Genomic DNA, 19,869 nt, shown 5'->3' with positions numbered 1-19,869 from the left:
TGAAACCCTGAGAGGTGAAGGGACTTGCTCAAAGCCATTTAGTAAGTAAAAGCCAGAATTTGAATCCAGTACCTCTGATTTTCTGAGTCTGCATAGTCTTCTGATGCATGCTGAAACTCTGCGGTTGAATTCTATTCAATGCAAAACTCATGAGGAGGCATATTTATCAGCTTTCCTGTATGTTGGCATCTCAGGAATATTAATGAGGCAGGCTTCTAGAATTCTTAATGTCCTTGAATAAAGGAAAGACTGGAGTGAAGGAGGCTATTCCGACAGTCTAGCCCGGAGGGGATTAGGCTCAGACTCAGGCTGGTTGTGGTGGGAGTGGGAGGTGGGAAGAGAAGCAAAATTAGGGATTTTGTGGAGGAAGAATTGACAGGACTTGTCAACTGATTGGATATGGGGGAGGTGAGGGAGAGTGAAGAGTCAAGGATGATTCTGACGTTGTGAACCTGGGCGACTGCAAGGATCACAAGACTATAGGTTTAGAGCTGGACAGGATCTCAGAGGTCACCTAGTCTCACCCTCTAATTTTATAGATGAGGAAATGGAGGCCAAGAGAAGTGAGGGAGTAAGTAGCAGAAGTGAGATTTGAACCTTGGTCCTTCGGCTCTATATCCAGTACTCTTCCTGTTTTTGTTTTTTGGTGTTTTTTTGGTTTGTTTTTGGCTAGGCAATGGAGTTAAGTGACTTGCCTAGGGTCACACAGCTAATAAGTGTTATGTGTCTGAGGCCACGTTTGAACTCAGGTCGTCCTGACTCCAGGGACGCTGCTCTATCCACTGCGCCACCTAGCTGCCACCCAGCTGCACCTCCCCCCCCCCCCAAGTACTCTTCCTGTTGACAGAAAAAGGGAAGTTAGGATAAGGGGTGGACTTGGGGGAGATGAGAAGTCCGTTCTGTTTTGAACATGTTTCTTGCATTTGAATTGCCTACAGGACACTCAGGTGTTGTATAACCAACAATTATATGGTAATATGGGATTAGAGGCTGGGAGAAAGATGAGAGCTGGATCACATCTGGATCACATCCTATTCACCTAGGCATTACCTCTCTCCCACCTGCCCCCCCCTTCCACATTTTGCTCTGGAATCAGGTCCCAGTTACCATTGCTTCTAGAAAATGCATGTTTTATGTCAGTTTCCTGCACTATGGATCAATTCACTGTCCCCATGACACCTCAAATCAAACTTCCTTTCTTTGGCCACTACTCTCCTTTATGTGTTGTGTCTATCTGTTAGAATGTAAGCTCCTTAGGGGCAGCTAGGAGGTGCAGTGGATAGAGCACAGGTTCTGAAGCCTCGAGGACCTGACCTCAAATCTGGCCCCAGGCACATGATATTCACTAGCTGTGTGACCGTGGGCAAGGCACTTAACCCTGATTGCCTCACACACACAAAAAAAAGTAAGCTCCTTGAGGACAGGTATTGCCTCTCTTTCTAAGTTAAAAAAAAATTATTTATATCTTTTGTTTTCACATTGCCTAAATTCCTTCTAGCACTCCTTTCCCTTACCTCTCCCAGAGGGCCATTCCATACACCAAAGAATATTTTTAAGAAACAGAGTAAGAGGGGCAGCTAGGTGGTGCAGTGGATAGAGTACCTGCCCTGGAGTCAGGAGGACCTAAGTTCAAATCCAGCCTCAGACACTTACTAGCTAGCTGTGTGATCCTGGGCAAGTCACTTAACCCCCATTGCCTCCAAAACTTAAAAAAAAAAAATTTAAAAAAGGGCAGCTAGGTGGGGCAACGGATAGAGCATCTGCCCTGAAGTCAGAGAACCTGAGTTCAAATCCGGCCTCAGACCAAACACTTGACACTTACTAGCTGTGTGACCCTGGGCAAGTCACTTAACCCCAATTGCCTAAAAACTTAAAAAGAAAAAGAGAAAGAAGAGAAAAAAATCAGCCAAACCAATCAATATATTAAAAGGTCATATGCAATGTTCCACAATCATAGACCTTCCACCTCTGAAAAAAAGAGGTGTCTTCTTACATATCTTCTTTCTGGCCATGCTTGTTCTTTGTAATTCTGTAATATTCACTTTCAATTGTTTTGTGGTGGTTGTCCTTTCCATTTAAACTGTAGAAAATTCAATAGCCCCTTCTCAGTCCCCATTTTCTTTTGGTCTCTCTGCAGCATTTGACATGGTTGACCACCACTTCCTTCTGGAATCTCTCCTCAATGGCATTTGCTGAAACTGCTCTTTACACTTCTCTTCTACAAGCCAAGCCATTCCTTTTCAGTCTCCTTTCTAGGACTATCATCCATGTCCCATCTTCTATGTATGTGTGTCTACCCTAGGCTTTGTCCTGTGCCCTCTCTTTCTTGGTGATCTCATTAGCTCCCATGGGTTCAGGAGTGAGGTGATTGCACCCTGCACCAGGGTGTTGACAGTACCAGAAGAGAGAAGGGGACTTATACAAGAGATGTTATGAATGTAGGAATGGCAGAATTTGATAGGAGAGCAAGAGAGCACAAAGAGAAGAGTATGACACCTAGATGATGATGATGATGATGATGATGATTAACTTTCATGTAGCACTTTAAAGTTTGCAAAATGTTTTCAAAATGTTACTTCATTTGATCTTCAAGACAACCCTGAGGGGTAGGTACTATTATTAACCCTATTTTACAAATGAGGAAGCTGAGGCAAAATATAAATGATTTGCCCAAGGTCACACAGCCATTAAGTATCTGAAGCTGGATTTGAACTCAAGTCTTCCTAACTCCAGGTCCAGTACTCTGTTCACTGTACCACCTAGCTACCTCTAGGTTTCAAAGCTGAGTGACTGGGAAGATGATGGTTTTCTCAACAATAATAGGGGAGTTAGGATGAGAGGAAGGTTTTGGAAAAAAGAATACTAGTTCATTTGTGAACATATTGAGTTTCAAATGTCCAAGGGACATCCAATTCAAGATGTCTAATATACAGATGGAGATGTGAGCCTGGAGGCCTTGAGAGAGATTAGGGTGGGAGTGAGGTTCGGGCTGGAGAAGCAGATCTGAGAGTCTTCTGAATGGAGATGATAGTTAAAATCATGGGAGTTGATAAAATCACCAAGTAAAATAATATACAGGGAGAAGAGAAGAGGGACCAGGAAAGAGCCTTGGAGAACACCCATGATTAGCAAATGTGACATGGATGAAGATCCGACAAAGGAGAAATAGAATAAGTGGTCAGATAGGTAGGATGAAAACCAGGTGTCATGAAAACCTAGAGAGAAGAAAGTACTAAGGAGAAGAGGATAATGAACAGAGGTCAAAAAGAATGAGGACTGAGAAAAAGCCTGGCAATTGAGAGATCACTAGTAATGTTGGAGAGAGCAGTTTCAGTTGAATAATAATGCTGGAAGACAAAATTCCAGGAATCAAGAAGAGAGTGAGAGAAAAGGAAGTGAATGAATCTATTTCAATTGGCGTGCTCAAGAAGGTTAGGTAGGAGAAATATAGAATGATAGCAGGGATAGACGAATCAAGTTAGTTTTTTGAGGGTTGACATGAGCATGTTTATAGGCAATGGGAATGTAGTCAGTAGGCAGAGAGCTATTAAAGATTAATGAGAGAGCAGGGATGATGGAGGAAGAGAGAATGGAATCCCTTGTGAATTTAGAGGGGTTTCACTTGACAAAGAGAAGGACCACTTCTTCATGTAAGGCAGGGAGGGATGAAGGAGATAGTGGTGGAAGGCATCCGAGGAAGGCAGGATGAGGAAAGGGGAGAAGAGGGAGCTCTTTACAAATGGCCTCAATTTTTTTTTCCAGTGGAATATGAGGCAAGGTTCTCAGTCTGAGGTTGGTTAGAGGGAGAGCTATGGGAGGTTTGAGGAGAGATGAACAGCTTTGGAAAAGCCACTGCAGTGAATAGGTTAGGGAGATCAGGGAGGTGTAAAAGGATTGTCTTGCTGCAATGATGTCCCAGTTAAGCTTATGTAACATAAACCTGTAGTGGACCCAGTTTGGACAGTTTTATGATATTTCTCCAACTTCATTCAGTAGCAAGTGAGTAGGAGCCTAGGCAGTTGATGGTGGGATCAATCCAAGGCTGGGATTTGGAAGGACAAGATCTTTGACAGCATGAAGGGGAAAGGGACTTAAGAGAAGAATTGAACTGAGGGTTCAACTGAGTTGACCAAAGGGTCAAGATGGGGAAGGGAAGAGAGTGTAGCCAGTACAGATGGGAAAGAAATATGAAGTGCCATGATTGGAGGTCATAATGAGGAAGAACAGTTTCAAGGCAGAAGGTGAGGCAGAATGACAACAGATTGCGATGAGATAAAGGATTTTCAGAGTTTATGAACGTGGAATTGGTGTATTTGTGACAAGAGCAAGGATATGACCATTTCTTTGTGTAGCTGAGGTGGGGTGGAGGAATAGGTCATGGGAAATGAGTAAGTTGCAGAATTGGAAGGTTAGGGAGTTTGAGGGAATATCACTATGTATGTTGAAGTTCCCTGTAGGAGGGATAGAGGTGGAGAGGAAAGACTGTGAGCCCGGCACTGAATGGATTGAGGGAGGAAAGGGGAGTGTCCTAGAGGTGGGAAGACAACAGCTACCAGAATCTTGATTGAGTGATAAATATTGTATTGAATGAACCTCAGTGATGGGGGGGTAGAGGGAGTGCCTGGAAGTGGCAATGAGCAGCAAGAAGCAATCCAACTCCCCCACCATGATCAGTGAGTCAGGAGTGCAGCCAGTGCTGAACAAGGTTGCCAGGGAGGCTCTGTCATCAGGTGAACGCCGAGTCTCAGCGAGAACGATAACATAAATGGAATGAGAACGGAAAAGATCTAAGATGAAATCTAATGTATTACCTATGTAGTAGGCATTCCAGAGGGCACAGTGGAAGGGTTGGGTGGCTTTAGAGTAGGGGGTTAGGGGGATAGGCGAGATTGGGTTGAGGAGGATGGGAATAAATCTTTTGGAGATGTAACCTGGCAACTACCTCTGCAGGTTCTGAAAATCTGGGAAAGAAAATTACCACCACAATCTTGTTAAATGGTTCAAAATCAGAAATGAATATAGTTTTAACTGTGGAAATAATATTAAAGAAGAAATGCTAATTATTAATATTAATTATATTGTGATATAATATTAATATATTATATTAATATAATATTAGTTAAATATTAAAGAAAAAACATTTGTTTTGCCACTGTACCGTAAGGAGCATGGAATCTTTCTATTCAGCTTACAGTTAAGGCCTTCAATATATGTTGATCCTCTCATTAGAAACTCAGTTCTTTGAAAGCAGGGACTGTCTTGCTTTTCTATTTGGAGCCCCATTGCTTATTAAAATGCTTTACACATAGTAAAGCACTCAATAGAAGCCTTTTCGTTGCTACATGCCGGCAAGGGTGTGCAATATCTAAATTGTCCATTAGATGACACTATACTCAAGCCATCAGAAGAAATAGCTGTATGGTCTCTCGTGTTCTTGTGCCAGGTTCAATGGTCAGGTCCTGGATTTAGACTCCAAATTATTAAAACAGGAAAAATACACGGCTTTACTCCAACCCTGGGTCTGCAAGTTATTCTCTCAGTCCAAACAACCCCCCGCAATCATGGAACAAAATCTCTCTACTGTTGCCACATAATTAATTGGATATGGAAAAAGTGAAAGAAAAGATTAAATATTCCCACATGGGGCCCTCTACCACTAACTGATCCAGGTGCCAGCACAGCCATTGTCCAGGGAAACAAGCCCAGGAAGAAGGGGCTAGCCATCCCACCAACTGCCGATCACCAAGAGCCAGGCCTTAAGCACTTAGCCGCTGCCCACCCCCGCCCCAGTCATGTGAGGGCTTCCACATCTGTGATTCTGCCTGGGACTTGGATAACAGGGAAGAGAAAAAGTTTCTCCACTTTCTCACTAGCCAAGCTGCTGGAGTCTTAGGATCATTCTTTGTCACTTCTGCAGTTTCTGTGGCTGCAGCTGGGCCCGCAGTATTGGTAAAAGCGCAAAGTTGCTTGTGCACCACATACAGCACCGCAGGCAGAAAGACTCTCTAAAGAGCAAGAGATAAAAAGGGGAGAAAGCCAATGCTAGGTGCCAACATCCAGGTTTTGTTCCCCTCCTCATTATGCAGCTTCCTGGCCATTGAAAGCAGGCATTTAGGGCATATTTTTAGTGTTGGAGGGCACAGTAAGCATTAGAGATACTATTCTAGTTTTCTCTCTGCTCCTCAAAATGAAATCATCCTGGTTCTGGGATAAACAATACTATGAACAAACACAAAGACAATCGTATGAGAGGGGGTAAGAGTGCATGACATGAGCACCAGTTACACCTGGAATGTTTTTCCTTCTCATCTCCACCTCTTGGAACCCCTAATTCCCTCCAAGGCTCAACTCAGTGCTCCCTCTGACAAAAGGGCATTTTTAATTCATCAGTTAACGTCCCCTGTCCCATATTCAGGGAAGCAGAGGTGGAAAATGACACAGTTCCTGACCCCACTGAGCTCATACCCATATCAAAGATGGCTCAGAAGCTAGGAACATAATTAGGAAACTGTTCAGGTGAGAAGGAAGAACTAAACTAGCATGGTGGCCTAGTGAGTGGTGAGAAGGGAACAGCTGTGACAGATACTGAGGAGGTAGAATAAATAAGATATTAATAATTGATTGGCTGTGGGTGGTGAGCTCAAAGGAAACGTCAAGGATGGCTCCAAGGCTGTGCACCTGAGGAACTGGAAGGATGATGGTACCCCCAACAACAGAAAAAGAAAAAGAAAGTTGAAGAAGTGGGGGAAGATAATGAGGTTTGGACACATTCAGCTTGAGGTACCTGCATCTATGAAGATATGGACTATTAGAGATGAGATGTCCAATAAACAGTTGGTGACAGGTGCTGAGAACTGAAGAGAGAGACTAAGGTTGGATTTGTCCATGAATGAATGAAAAATTAATTGCTTACTGAATGCAAAGCACTGTGCTAAGGATATAAAAGAAAAGCAAGACAGCCCCTGCTCTTGAGGGGTGCACATTCTAATGTGGGGAGAGATAACACATATAGAAGGTTTTAGCTACAAGAGAGATAAAGAGGCCCCTGGTCTTTAGGGTGTAGTGGCCAAGCTGATGGTAATGCATCATCTTTAATATTATTTCCATCAATAAGACCACATTGTTTTTCTGATGTCGAATCATTTGATAGAGCCAAGGACTCTGGTAGTAAGAACTTCCTTTTTTGAGCCATCAGGAGCTGTGGTTGCTGGGAGGAAAGGGGCTTTGTTCAGCACCTGGAGAGGAAGTTATCAGATTCCCATCTTCAAAAGGGTTGCTTCCCTGGACTAGGATTTTGGGAGCCAGGCTGAAAGAAAGGCTGGTGAGGGGGAATTGCTGCTGTTCTTGGGGTTTGGGCGCTCAGGGTACTGGCCTGTTTCTACCTGTGTCTGAAAGGAGGTGGTGGTCAAAGTGATTTGACCTTTTTGGCAGCCAAAGGTGATTTGTATGCTCTGCCAGTGAGACTTGGGGAGAAGTTAGTGTTAGTGGGCTCCCTTTCCACATGTGTTGCTCCCCTCGATGATGGTTGTGAGGGCCAGGCTGGAAGCAGGAGATCTGGGGAGTCACCTGCATAGAGATAACAATGGAACCTATGGGAAGTGAGGAGATCACGAAGATCTAAGATATCACTAAGATAAAGAGAGAAGAGATAAGGGCTCAAACCCTTGGTACACTCCTAGTTAAGTGGCAGTGCAGATATTGCGATCTAGCAAAAAGATTGAAAAGCAACAGTCAGACAGGTAGGAGAAGGATCGAGTAGAGTTATAAAAATTCAGGGAGGAGAAAGTATCCAGGAGGAGATGGTCAATAGTACCAAATCCTGCAGAGGGAGAAGGAAGGAAGAAAGCATCTACCACATGCCAGCAGCTGAGCTAAATGCTTTTTTAAAAATACAAACATTATTTCATTTCATCCTCACAATAACCCTGGGAGGTAGGTGCTATTATCATCCACATTTTACATATGAAGAAACTGAGGCAGAGAGCAGGTAAGTGATTTTCCCAGGGTCCCACAGCTAGTGAGTGTCTGAGGCTGGATTTGAAGTCAGGTCTTCCTGACTACAGGCCCAGCACTCTATTTAGCGCAACACCTGGTTGCCTCCAGTTAGAAGAAGGAAGGCTACTAAAAGTCCATCGCTTTAGCAATTAAGAGGTCATTAATAACCTTGAAGAGGGTTTTATTTGGATAATGAGGTCGGAAACCAAATTGCAAGGGGTTCAGAAGTGAAAGGAAGGTGAGGCAACAAGTGAAGATAGCTTTTGTTGGGGAGATGGGGTAGCACCTGTGATGTCACTACTGTAGGGAATTCCCAATGAGAAACTCTACCAAAGTAGATCTGTGATTGCTTTGCAACTTAGAGTTATCTAGGAAGCAGGTTTCATTATCAGCCTTCTGGACTCACCGTCGCATTGATCAGACTTCTTAAGTCTCTCAAAGCTGTAGCCCTTTACAATATGGTAGTCACTGTATAAGTTGTTCTACTTCTGCTCACTTCACTCTGCATCAGTTCATGTAAGTCTTTTCAGGTTTCTCTAAATCCTTCCCTTTATTTCTTACCACATAACATCTTTCTATTACATCTATCTACCCTGATTTGTTCATGCATTCCACTGACGGGCATCCCTCTTTGTTTCCAGTGCTTTGCTACCTCAGATTATTCTGCTATAAAGATTTTTGTCTTTCCTTCTGTCATTGGTCTTTTTGGAATGTAGTAGTAGTAGAATAGTAGTAGCAGTACTGTTGGGTTAGTCAATAAACATTTTAAAAAAGAAAATATTCAACGCCACAAATTTTCAGGTCAACCTTGCACAGGGGCCATGCTAATCTTCTCTGCATCATTCCAATTTTGGTATATATACTGCCCAGGAGAGTACTCAATAAACATTTACTAAGCACCCAGTTAAGTACTAGGCACGGTGCTAAGGAGATAAGGATACAAAGAAAGGCAAAAGACAGTCCCTGCCCTCCAGGAATTCAACAATCTAATAGGTCAAAGACTATGCAAAAATAAGTTACTTTTGGGGCAGCTAGGTAGTGCAGTGGATAGCGCTCTGGGTCTTGGAGTCAGAAGGACCTGAGTTCAAATCCAGCTTCAGACCAGACGCTTGACACTTACTAGCTGTGTGACCTTGGACAAGTCATTTAACCCTGATTGCCTTTAAAAAAAAAGTTACTTTTGGGGTATATGGTTGCATAGTTTATATTTACAAATTACTCTGGACCAATTTATAGTCCAACCAATAGCGCATTAATAAAGCAGTCCTCCCATACCCTCTCTAGTAATTGTCATTTTCCCCTTTTGTCATCTTTGTCAATCTGATGATTGTGAAGTGGAACCTGGGAGTTATTTTAATTTGCATTTCCTTTATTAATGGGGTTTAAGTTTGGGCTTTTGCATAAACCTCTCCTCACTCTTAGAAAGGATGACCAGCCTAGATGACATCCTAGATCCAACACAGGTCAGGCTAACACTGGAGAGGGAGCCAGGACAGGGGCCAACTGGTAGTTGTTGCCCCATGCCCAGAAACTGAGTGCGGATTCAGCGTGGACCAAGGAGGGGACCTGTGTCTAAAGGCGGCAGACCAGAGCAAAGAGTCATCACAGGCCTGCAGCTGTGTGCCGGGCAAGGAGCGGGAACAGAAATGAGTGGCTACAGACCTTGGTGAAGGGTCTTAAATCCAGCCCCCAATTTAGTCTGAAGCCTGCAGCTGAACAGACAGAAGACAGAATGACCAGAGGAGGTTTACATGGGAGAAGGAGTCCTGAGGACAGACTAGAAAGGCCATAAAAGATTTCTGAAAATTCCCAAACAGAGAGGAACATGTAGATCACAATCTGAGCACAAAGAGAGTGGTAGGAGTACCCTGGCTACAGACCCATGGACTAACAAGGCAGAGCCTCTTGAAGAAAAGTGGGGACCTCTGGGTCTGGGATGGCTATATTAAGAACAGGCAGTAGACTGGGCTCCCCGGCCCATATTTACTAAGGGTTATGGTTACACCCTCTACCCTCTGGGTGAGGCTGGGGCTGGGGTGCTGTGATAGGAGATAGGAGGCAAGCCCAGCAGAGAGAGGATATGAACCAGAAATTAGGGATCAGGTCTGAGGGTTCAATGGGCATAGAGGAGAGTGACAAACAGACAATTCAAGTTTATATAATGCTTATATAATGCTTCAAAGGTTTCCCTATGATTACCTTGTGAAAGGGAGGAAGCAGGGCAGAAGGGGGTGAGATGGGAAGGGATAAGTTCAAAGTGGCAAGGGGAAGAAAGAAGAGTAGTACAGGAACTGAGGGGAAGGGGCAAGGGGGCTAGCAGGGGGAGATATAGGAGAGGGGAATGGTGGCATAGAAAAGATGAGAACAAAGAAGGGAGGGCACTAGGGAAGAGGAAGTGAAGACAGAAAGGGGAGCTGAAGATGGAGGAGAAGGGGCAAGGGGGACTGAAGCAGGGACAGAAGGACAACTAGGGACTAGAGATGTAGAGGGGAGGAGGGGCTCAGAGGTCATCTAGGTCATCTAACAGTATGTGCCCAAGGTCACATAGCTAAGAAGTCAGGATTCAAACCCAGGTCTCTGGGCTTCAAACCCAATACGTTTTCCACTCTTAACAGGAGGTGAAGTGGATGAAGAAGGGAACAGAGGAAAGGGGCAAGGATGGGGGGAAGGGTGATGAGGACCACGGGGGAATGAATGATGGGGTGGGGAGAAGGAACGGGCCTAGAGCTGGGATGGGGCGATGGAGGGAGATGACGAGAGCAGCAAGGGCACAGAGAGGGTACCCAAGCCCTGGCAGGCGAGAGGCCGCCCCCGGGGGGTGGGAGGCGGGGCCCCTCCCGGTCCGGTGACGTCACACAGCCCCGGAAGTGCCCGCCCCACCCCCACCTTCTGGAGACAGCCCGAGCCCCGCTCCCTCCCCAGCGCTTGCCCAGCCGCCGGCAGCTGAGCTTCCACTGCCCCTTCTCGGAGCTCGGGGCTCCGGCCCCACCCCCGGCCCGGCCCGGCCCGGCCCGGCCCGGCCTGCTCCCGCCCCCTGGCCCGCCCACCCGCTTCTCGGCGGCAGCAGCAGCAGCGGCGGCAGCGTAGCCCCGAGCCCGGGGTGCAGCCGGGCCCGAGAGCCAGGCAGGCAGACGGGCGCAGGAGCGCAGAGCGACGGCCGCCGCCGCCCTGACCGTGACCCTGACCGCGACCCTGACCGCGGGCTGCGGGTGAGTGCGAGCCGGGCCACAGCGACCCCCGGCCGCGCAGGCCCCACGCGGCCTCGAGGCCCCCCCGCGCCTCCCCCCCCTCGTCTGCCTCTCCCCGTCGCCCTCCCACCGGCCTTTTTTCTCCCTCCCCTCTCTGCCCCCCTCCCCCTGACAGTCCTCTCTCCGCTCCCCCTCCTATCCACCCTCTTCTCTCCCCTCTTTGCCGCCCTCCCCCTGAAAGTCCCCTTTCCTCCTCTAGTCTGTCTCTCCCCATGTCCCCCTTCTATCTCCTCTCTCCGTGCCCCTCCCCCTCCCGTCTGTCTCTCCCCGTCTCCCCCTCCTATCCACCCTCTTCTCTCCCCTTTTTGCCCCCCTCCGCTCCTCTTTCCTCCTCCCATCTGTCTCTCTCCATCTCCCCCTCCTGTCTCCCCTCCTCTCTCCCTTCTCCCCTGCTACTTGATCATCCCTTCTTCCCCTGTCTCCCCTCCTCCCCTTCCCTGTCTTGTCTCTGTCCTCTTCTACCCTTCCTCATCCTTCCCCAGTCTCCCCCTCCTCTGCCTCCTATCTCTTCTCTCTATCCCTCCTCCTCTTTCTATCCCCTTCCCCATATTTCTAACCTGCTTCCTTACCCTCTTCTCTAACCCCCTTTTCCTTCCTTTATTCCTTCTGTTCATCTCCCCTCTTCCCCTTCCTCCGGCTACCTCATACTCATCCACCTTTCTCTCCCCTTATGCTGTCTGGCCTTCTACGCTCTCCCCACATCTCCTTCCCCACTTTCCTCCCCTCCCTCCTTCAGGGCTTCTCCCTTCTGCTATATCTCCCATCCCCAGACTGCAGGTTTGAGCCTCAAAGACCCTTCGGATTCCCTGCCTCTCACCAGTCTCAAAACCCTGGGGTTTGAACCAGAGTGCTGTTGGGGTGGGAGGGTGCAGCCTCAGCTTCCAGAAGCAGATGGAGGGGGGCGGGTAGCCTCTGCGGCAAGGGTTGGCTTCCTACGGGCCTTTGGCCCCATCCTCCTAACCCGTTCTGCACTACCCTGCCTGAGGTTCCTCCTCATCTCTATTCTCCCTGCTTATTTTTCTCCCTTCCCTCTGTCTCTTCCCCAGGGAGGAGGGTGCTTTCAGGGGCAATTTAAGTTAGAATACTCTTGTTGGAAAAGGTCAGAAATCAGGAAGATAGACCTTTGCCCCTTCTGCAACCCAGTCCCTTACAGATGCTGTGAGGATTTCTGAGGCTGGAAATAGCCCCATTAGCCCCGCCTTCCCAAAGCTGCTTAAGGGAAGGAAAGAAGGGGTGAGGGTAGACTGGCTGTCCATAGGGCCTGGGCCTCAGGGCCTGCCTTCTCTGCCAACCATTTCCCTCTGGCATCTAAACGCCAAAAGAGATCCAAGGCATTAACATCTGTAAGACTGGACCCTGGGCAGAACCGTCACCTAGGCCAAGGTAGTGCCAACCCCTTCCTCTTTCACCCCTTAGTGACTTGACTGAAAGGGGAGGTCATCTAGTAAATCAATGTCCTCCCTCCTTCCCCCATTTTACAGAGGAGGAAGATTCGGCCTTGCGAGGTGAACTATCTTGTTCCAGTTTATCCCCACAGCTGGTTAGTAGGGACTGGATCCCTGGCCCCTCACTCTCAGGCTGGGCCTTTTCCTTCCTGCCCAGAGGCTGTCATGGAACTTCATTGCACCTGATTTCACCTTGTAAATACCGGATGGGAGGGGGCGCTAGCGTGTGCCTCAGAGAACCCGTGTGTCACTCTTTTCCCAGTCACCTCTTCCCTTTTGTTCTGGGAAGGTGCAGGACCAGAGTTCTTTCTGTCATTAAGGATGGGGGCGAAGGGGGTGGTTGTTCATTCTCTAGTATGTTTCCTCTAGGGACTCTAGCCCACAGGGCCTCTTTTAAAAGGCCCTGAATACCTCCGACCTCTCCTGATTTGGATTTGGAGAGCTGTTTCCTGAGAGAAGCCAGGATCTTCTTTCTCTTCCAGTTTTCTTTTCTCCAAATGGCTGGGTTTGGGGACTCGGGCCCTAGAGCTGATTGTAACCCTTCTCGCACAGAGAGGTCTGGGTTTGGGAATCTGTGCTTTTGGTTTGTTAAGTTTATTCTCTCTTTTTTCTCTCTCTCTTCTCTCTCAGGTGGTAATCGTCAAACCTGCCACCATGTCCCATGAGAAGAGTTTCTTGGTGACTGGGGATGTTAATACCTCTGCCAACCCTGGATACCCTGGGGGGTCTCAGCCTCCAATGCCCCCCTATGGTCAACCACCCTACCCTGTGGCCCCCCACCCACAGCCCCCCTTTCAGGCTGGTTATGGCCAACCAGGGTATCCTCAGGGGCCCTACCCTCAGGGGCCCTATCCTCAGGGCCCTTACCCAGCAGGGGGCTATCCCCAGGAACCTTACCCAGCAGGGGGCTACCCCCAGGAACCCTACCCACACAGACCTTTTCCCACCAATCCTTATGGACAGCCACAGGACTTTCAGGACCCCAACTGTGAGTAATGGGAAGTAGAGACATTGAGGTGCGGGTATAGAAATAGGGGCCTTAGATGTGACCTTCCCTTCTTTTCATTCTCCGCCACCTAGCACCAATGCATGGAAACTACCATGGGGAAGGGCCCCCATCCTATTACGACAACCAGGACTTCCCAACCACGGACTGGAGTGACCAGAGCATCCGTAGGGCATTTATTCGAAAGGTGAGGAAGATGAAAGAGAAATTCTCATCCATGGGGGGAAATGGAAAGGAGGAAAGAGCTAGCTGGGAAGGTACATAAATCTAAGGGAGGAATATTGTGTAGTGAGCCTCAGGGTAGCTCCCTGCCTCCAGCTGGGGTGGTCTCCCCAGCCCAGGGACTATACCACTAATCCTCTCTCCCCCATCTAGGTGTTCCTGGTCCTAACCCTGCAGCTGACTGTGACCCTTTCCTCTGTGGCTGCATTCACCTTTGTGGAAGATGTGAAGATCTTTGTCCGGACCCATGTCTGGACCTACTATGTCTCCTATGCCTTCTTCTTTGTCTCTCTCATTGTCCTTAGCTGCTGTGGGGATTTTAGACGAAAGCACCCTTGGAACCTCATTGCCCTGGTAAACCCCTAGACCCTAGAACTGTAGATGCCCAGTGATGAGACCACCACACTCTGACGTGCCAAACTTAAAGACCCTCAGGGGGTCCAGAGATTCCACTCCCAGACTTTTCTCAAACCTAGATCAGGGGTTCCTAATTTTTTGGGCTCCTTTGGCAGCCTGGTGAAACCTATGGACCCCTCCTCAGAAATGATCTTTTTTTTTTTAAGTTTATAACGGAAGGAAATGCTAAATTTCAGGTAGCGGTTAGTAAAAATAAAGGTGTAATTTTCCCCCCATCTAAGTTCATAGACCCCATGAAACCCACCTGTGGACTCCAGCCATTGAACTCCTGCCCTTAGACCCTAATCATCCTCAAGGCAAGACCTTCCTGGTGATAGTTAGTAATCAGGGTTACCATCACTGTCCTCCTGGTCCTGTTAAAAAAGACCACCTGATCCAGGGCCTGCTTCTGGGGCTGGGGGTTTACCAAATGCCATTTTCTTCTCTGCCTTCTCCCTCCCCAACAGTCCATCCTGACCCTGAGCTTGTCATACATGGTGGGCATGATTGCGAGTTTCTATGATACGGATGCTGTCATCATGGCCGTGGGCATTACCACCGTGGTCTGCTTCACTGTGGTCATCTTCTCCCTGCAGGTGAGGTAGATAGGGCCCCTCGTACATCCTATCCTTCCCTTTGGGGTTCTGGCACTCACACTCCTTTTTTCCACCCCCAAGACCCGGTATGACTTCACCTCCTGTATGGGGATCCTCCTGGTGAGCACAGTGGTACTGTTAATCTTTGCCCTCCTCTGCATCTTCATCCGCAACCGGATCATGGAGATAGTCTATGCCTCGCTGGGAGCTCTGCTCTTTACCTGTGTGAGTAACAGGGAGAGTGCCTAGGGGAGGGAGCTGTGCGTCAGGCCCCTGGGTGCCTGGGCTTTCCCTTCTGAGATCTCAGGGTTTCTCTCTTTTGTCCCCATTCCCAGTTCCTGGCAGTGGACACCCAGCTGCTTCTGGGGAACAAGCAGCTGTCTCTGAGCCCCGAGGAATATGTGTTTGCTGCCCTGAACCTCTACACAGACATAATCAACATCTTCCTCTACATCCTTGCCATCATCGGCCGGGCTAAGGAGTAGCCCTGGCTGGGCCCTGCCTGGCCACCGACCCCTTCCTTCCGTCTCTGTTTTCGCTTTCCCTCTTCTCTCCTAACTCTCTCCACTCCTCCCTTCTCCTTTCCCTCTCTAACCTCTCTTCCCTTCTCTCTTCTCTGTCTCCTCAAGTCTGGGTGCTGCTGCCTCATGGGCGAGGGGCAAGGCAGTCTGTGCTCTTCCCCTTCTCCTTCCCTAGGGCTGAGGCTGAGGCTCAGGGAGCCCCCTCCCCCTGTATATAATTGTGCATATATTTATGTTCAAACCATAGCCAAGACTGTGGTGGCCCTGTCCGTGTCCCCAGCACGGCCTCACCCAACTCCAGAGTTTGAGGGAAAGGGACTGACTGAGCCAGGCCCCTTCTCCTTTTACCATGCTGCATGAGCCCTGCCCTCTGACCCTGCCTGTTCCCTAAGGTGGGGGCAGACTTCAGGCTTCAGGGAAGAGGAATGAGCCCAAGGTCTGAGGGTGCACGTCTTCCCTCAGCACTCCCACCGATTCACCCCTGCAGCCTGGCCCAGAGCAGCCCCCTTCCTCCTCCCTTTGTCCCCCTACCCTCCTTTGGGGGAGGGGAATGCCCCCCCTGGACAGAGCATCGAGGGGAGGGGGGACTGGATGTATTTCAACCCTCCAGCTACTCTCAATAAAGCTCTAATAAATGTGATCCTCTCTCCTTCCTCTTCTGGCCTGTGCCATGACAGGGCACGGGGAGTCCTTTGATTGGTTCAAAGCAGCATAGTCTGTGACGGGGAGTGGTGGTCATGCCACGGTACTGTTCCCTCCTCCCCACGTGGTCCAGAGGTCCCTGGAAAAGCCTGGTATTGGCAAAATCCAGGGCGAGGGTGGCCAGAGCTGGGAGGATGACTCCCAGTGGCATTGAGTGGTGGGCGCAGGTTGGAAGTTTTGCAGTTCACACAATTTGGGGGGCGGGGCTGTGTTAAAGGCACACTTGAAGGATTCTAGTAGGGGAGCCTGGTGCCCAATCATGTAAGGCCTTCAGGTCCTAACGGGGCACAGAGAGGAGCCTCACCTTGAAGGAGGCAGTCCCTGTCCTTAAGCCTTTGGCTGGGGTAGAGGGGAGTCTGTGCTCCTCACACGATCGATACATGGTTACTGAGGATCCACCATGAAAGGGCCCATGCTCAGCGATTTCTGGGGTTGTGAGGGCACAGATAGACATGAGCTAGTCCCTGCCCTGAATAGGAACTTAATCGAGTCAGGCTAGAGGTCAGATAATATTTCCATAGCATTTTAAGGTTGTATGTTTTCTTTGCAACAGTCCAGTGGTTCAGATTGTAGAAGCAACCCCATACTGTGGATGAGGAAACTAAAGCCCAGAGGAGAGAAAAGATTTTTCATTCTCTAGTGATCATGGAAAATGAGGATCTTTCCAGAAGATAATTAATTCCCAGCCACTCTCTCCAATACTGGACAGCACTCTGCTTGTGCCCAGGACACACTGGCACAGGAGGAGGAGGAGGAGGAGGAGGAGCTGCTAGCCTGCTCCACATTCCTCATTGCCACTTCCAGATCCTCCCTCTGCTGCTTCATCACTCAGCAACCTCTCTCCCTCTGAGCTTTCACCCAATTCTTTCTGCTCTGGGTCTTTGTTGCTGTGATCTACTGGCATCCAGGTCACTTGACTCTCCTCTTTCAATTCAGCTCAACCAGCCCGTGCTTTATTAAGCACATGCCATATAAGGTATTGAGGATACAAAGGAAAAATGAAAAACAAAACAAAACCTGATCCCTGCCCTCAATGGGCTTACATTTTAATGGGAAATAACCTATTAATAGGCAAATGCAAGGAAATTTGAGGCCAGAGAATACTAGCAAGTGAAGAGATCAAGAAAGGTTCAGGACGTGGCCCCTGAGGAGCTTGGGAGGAGAGAAGGAAGGAAATAAGTGTTTATTAAGTGCCTGCTATGTGCCAGGCTCCATGCTAAGCATTTTACAAATATCTAACTTGATCCTCACAACCTTGGGAGAGAGGTGATATTGTTAGCCCTATTTTGTCGTTGAGGAAACTGAGGCAGTCAGAGGTTAAGTGACTTTTCCAGGATCACAAGCCAGGTAAGTGTCCAGGGCTGGCTTTAAACTCGGGTCTTTCCGACTCCTTTGCCACACTTATTTGCTAGTGGGATGGAAGTGAGGGATTCAGAGAGGTAGAAGTGAAGACCAGTGGGAGCCAGTGCAGAGGTATGCCTGTAGGAGATGGAATTCTAAGTTTGGACAGCAGCAAGTAGCTCAGTGGGGCTGGAACCCAGGGTGGCTTAATGTAAGCTCAGTCTGGAAAAGTCATGCTTTCTCACACCTTGACCCCCACTCTGACCTTCCTCTCTAACCTCAGCCCGACAGTTGTTAGCCCTAGGCTGTCCCCTGCTCTGCAATCTGTGGTCCCCTTGACCCATCACTGCATTTCTTACCAAACCTCAACCCCGAATTATTCCCATCATCTTCTTCCTCTGCTCCTCCTCAGTAGCTGTCCAGCACAGCTGGAGGAAGCCTCACGACTGTGCTGACCAGGTCCATTACCAATTCATGGGCTTCCACTTCATCTGGGCCATCCCTTCAGCCAAGCAGTCCTTTTATTCCTCCTTGACTGATCTGGTCTCACTCCCCACAGAAGTGATCGCAAACTTCTTTCCTCCTTAAGTTTCCCACACTTCCTCCTCCTTCCCTTCTCACCTGTTACTGAGAAAACGAGGGCCACTTGATGGGAGCTCCCTCTTCTCCCACTCTCTTCATCTGAAAACCCCTTGATGCGAATTCCACTTTCTCAACCAGTCTGTCAGAGACAGTGGTAGTCCTCGGCCCAGCCAACCCTCCTGTTTTCTCCTCCAGCATCTTCAATCATCCTCACCCCTCTAAACTTTTAACTGGCACCTTCCAACGAGCCCAAGTCTCCTGTATCCTTAAAAAACCTCGACTGTTCCTTCAGACAGTCATGCTGTATCTCATCTCTTTCCCAGCCAAACTCCTTGAAAAAGATGTCTATACTTGCTTCTTCCACTTCCTTTCCTCCCACTGACTCCTCAGCCCTTTGCAGACTGCCTTCCGAGCTCATCCCTGAACTAAAAACTCGTTTTTCCCCAAGTTACCAGTGATGGCCAATTCTGATTGTCTCTCAGGCCTCAACCTTTTGGACATATGTACTGATTGCATTTCACACTTTGATCACCCTAGATGCTGTCTGTGGTCTCTCCTGGTTCTCTCTGACCATCCCTCAGTCTCCTTTGCTGCATATCATGCCCCATAACTGTGAACATTCCCCAAGGTTCTGTTTTAGGCCTTTTCTCTTTCCAGTGCTTAGCATGGTACCTGGTGTGTAGTAAACACTTAAGAAATGCTTGTTGACTGGCACTGCACTTTCTTGGTAACTTCATTAGCTCCCATTGGTTTCAACACTTATCTCTAAGAAGATGACCCCAGTTTCACATATCCAGTCTCTCTCCTGAGCTTCAGCCCTGCCTCACCAATAGTCTATTGGACATTTTAAATTGGGTCACAAACTCAACATGCCCCAAACTGAATTTATCTTTCCCTACCAAACTTTCCCATTTTCCAAAATTCCCTATTTCTGTCCAGACATCACCATCCTTCTAGTCTCTGGGGTGAGCCTTTATGACCTCAGGAATCTCTTCAACTCCTCATTCTCCCTCACCCCTCTTATCCCATCAGTTGCCAATTCTTACTGTTTCTACCTCGACGATATCGCTTCCATCCAGCCCCTTCTCCCCATTCACACAGCTACCACCTTAGGTCAGACCTCCATCTCTTCTCGTGTGGATCATGGCAACAAGCCTCCTACCTAGTGTTCCTGCCTCCAGTCCATCCTGCATACTGCTGCCAAAGTAAACTTCCTTAAGTCTAGCTCTGACCATGTGATTGACTCCCTTAATCACTCACTTAACTTCAATGGCTGCCTCTAGGGTCAAATGGAAACTACTTCATTTAGCTTCTAAAGCCTTGTGCAACCTAGCCCCAACCTACCTTTCCAGCTTCCCTGGAAAGTCCTCCCCTTGAACTCTGTGATCCTTCATCACACATAATACTCTCTGGTCTTCATACCTTTGCATTGGCTAACCCACATGCCTGGAATGCAGTCCTTCCTTACCTCTGCCTCACAGAGTCCTTTTTCTTTAAGACATAGCCCATATGTGTATGTATGTGTACACACACCCATATATACATATACATTACGAACATATACACACTATATATGTATAGCTACAAAACACATGTATACATGCATGTATCTGCCTGTGTGTATATGTCTACACATATACAAAATGAGTGTGTATATGAGGTTATTCACATATATCTACATATAGCATATATACACATGTGTGTATACATGTGTGTATTTATATAGGTGTGAATGGCTTCCATTTTCCCAGTAAAGTCTGAAGTAAGTTCTGCTGAAAGGGAGAGGGCAAGGAGTGATATAGAGTTTGTATATGT

General features: G+C 48.1%; 1 protein-coding gene and 1 non-coding gene across 3 annotated transcripts; one reads left to right on the top strand and one right to left on the bottom strand.

Annotated features, from left to right (window-relative positions):
- Nucleotides 1-8,766: 8,766 nt before the first annotated feature.
- On the bottom strand, nt 8,767-8,873 carry LOC144457241 (U6 spliceosomal RNA). Its single transcript, XR_013486568.1, has one exon. It is a non-coding gene; the product is annotated as a U6 spliceosomal RNA (small nuclear RNA).
- Nucleotides 8,874-10,893: 2,020 nt separating this feature from the next.
- Nucleotides 10,894-16,069, top strand: GRINA (glutamate ionotropic receptor NMDA type subunit associated protein 1). 2 transcript variants are annotated; one of them, XM_020995278.2, is made up of 8 exons: nt 12,522-12,626; nt 12,725-12,783; nt 13,319-13,676; nt 13,769-13,881; nt 14,070-14,270; nt 14,780-14,908; nt 14,990-15,133; nt 15,244-16,069. In XM_020995278.2, the coding sequence occupies exons 3-8, from the start codon at nt 13,343-13,345 to the stop codon at nt 15,391-15,393; spliced, it is 1,071 nt and encodes a 356-aa protein (XP_020850937.1). In that variant the 5' UTR covers nt 12,522-12,626; nt 12,725-12,783; nt 13,319-13,342; the 3' UTR covers nt 15,394-16,069. The 2 variants fall into 2 exon arrangements, with proteins under 2 accessions (XP_020850936.1, XP_020850937.1); XM_020995277.2 differs by lacking the exons at nt 12,522-12,626; nt 12,725-12,783 and adding an exon at nt 10,894-11,204.
- Nucleotides 16,070-19,869: the final 3,800 nt, after the last annotated feature.

Source organism: Phascolarctos cinereus, unplaced genomic scaffold (genome assembly GCF_003287225.1).
Source record: "Phascolarctos cinereus isolate Bilbo 61053 unplaced genomic scaffold, phaCin_HiC Scaffold_4;HRSCAF=312, whole genome shotgun sequence".
In the NCBI taxonomy this organism is placed as follows: domain Eukaryota; kingdom Metazoa; phylum Chordata; class Mammalia; order Diprotodontia; family Phascolarctidae; genus Phascolarctos; species Phascolarctos cinereus.
The sequence above is the reverse complement of the archived record's forward strand: the minus strand, read 5'-3'. Positions and strand labels throughout refer to the sequence as shown.

Excerpts from the sequence above, each read along its gene's own strand:
- GRINA (XM_020995277.2), top strand. The coding sequence starts at position 13,343 with ATGTCCCATGAGAAGAGTTTCTTGGTGACTGGGGATGTTAATACCTCT. Across the intron at positions 13,882-14,069 it reads GTAGGGCATTTATTCGAAAG|GTGTTCCTGGTCCTAACCCT; the intron begins GTGAGGAAGATG and ends TCCCCCATCTAG. Across the intron at positions 14,271-14,779 it reads CTTGGAACCTCATTGCCCTG|TCCATCCTGACCCTGAGCTT; the intron begins GTAAACCCCTAG and ends CCTCCCCAACAG.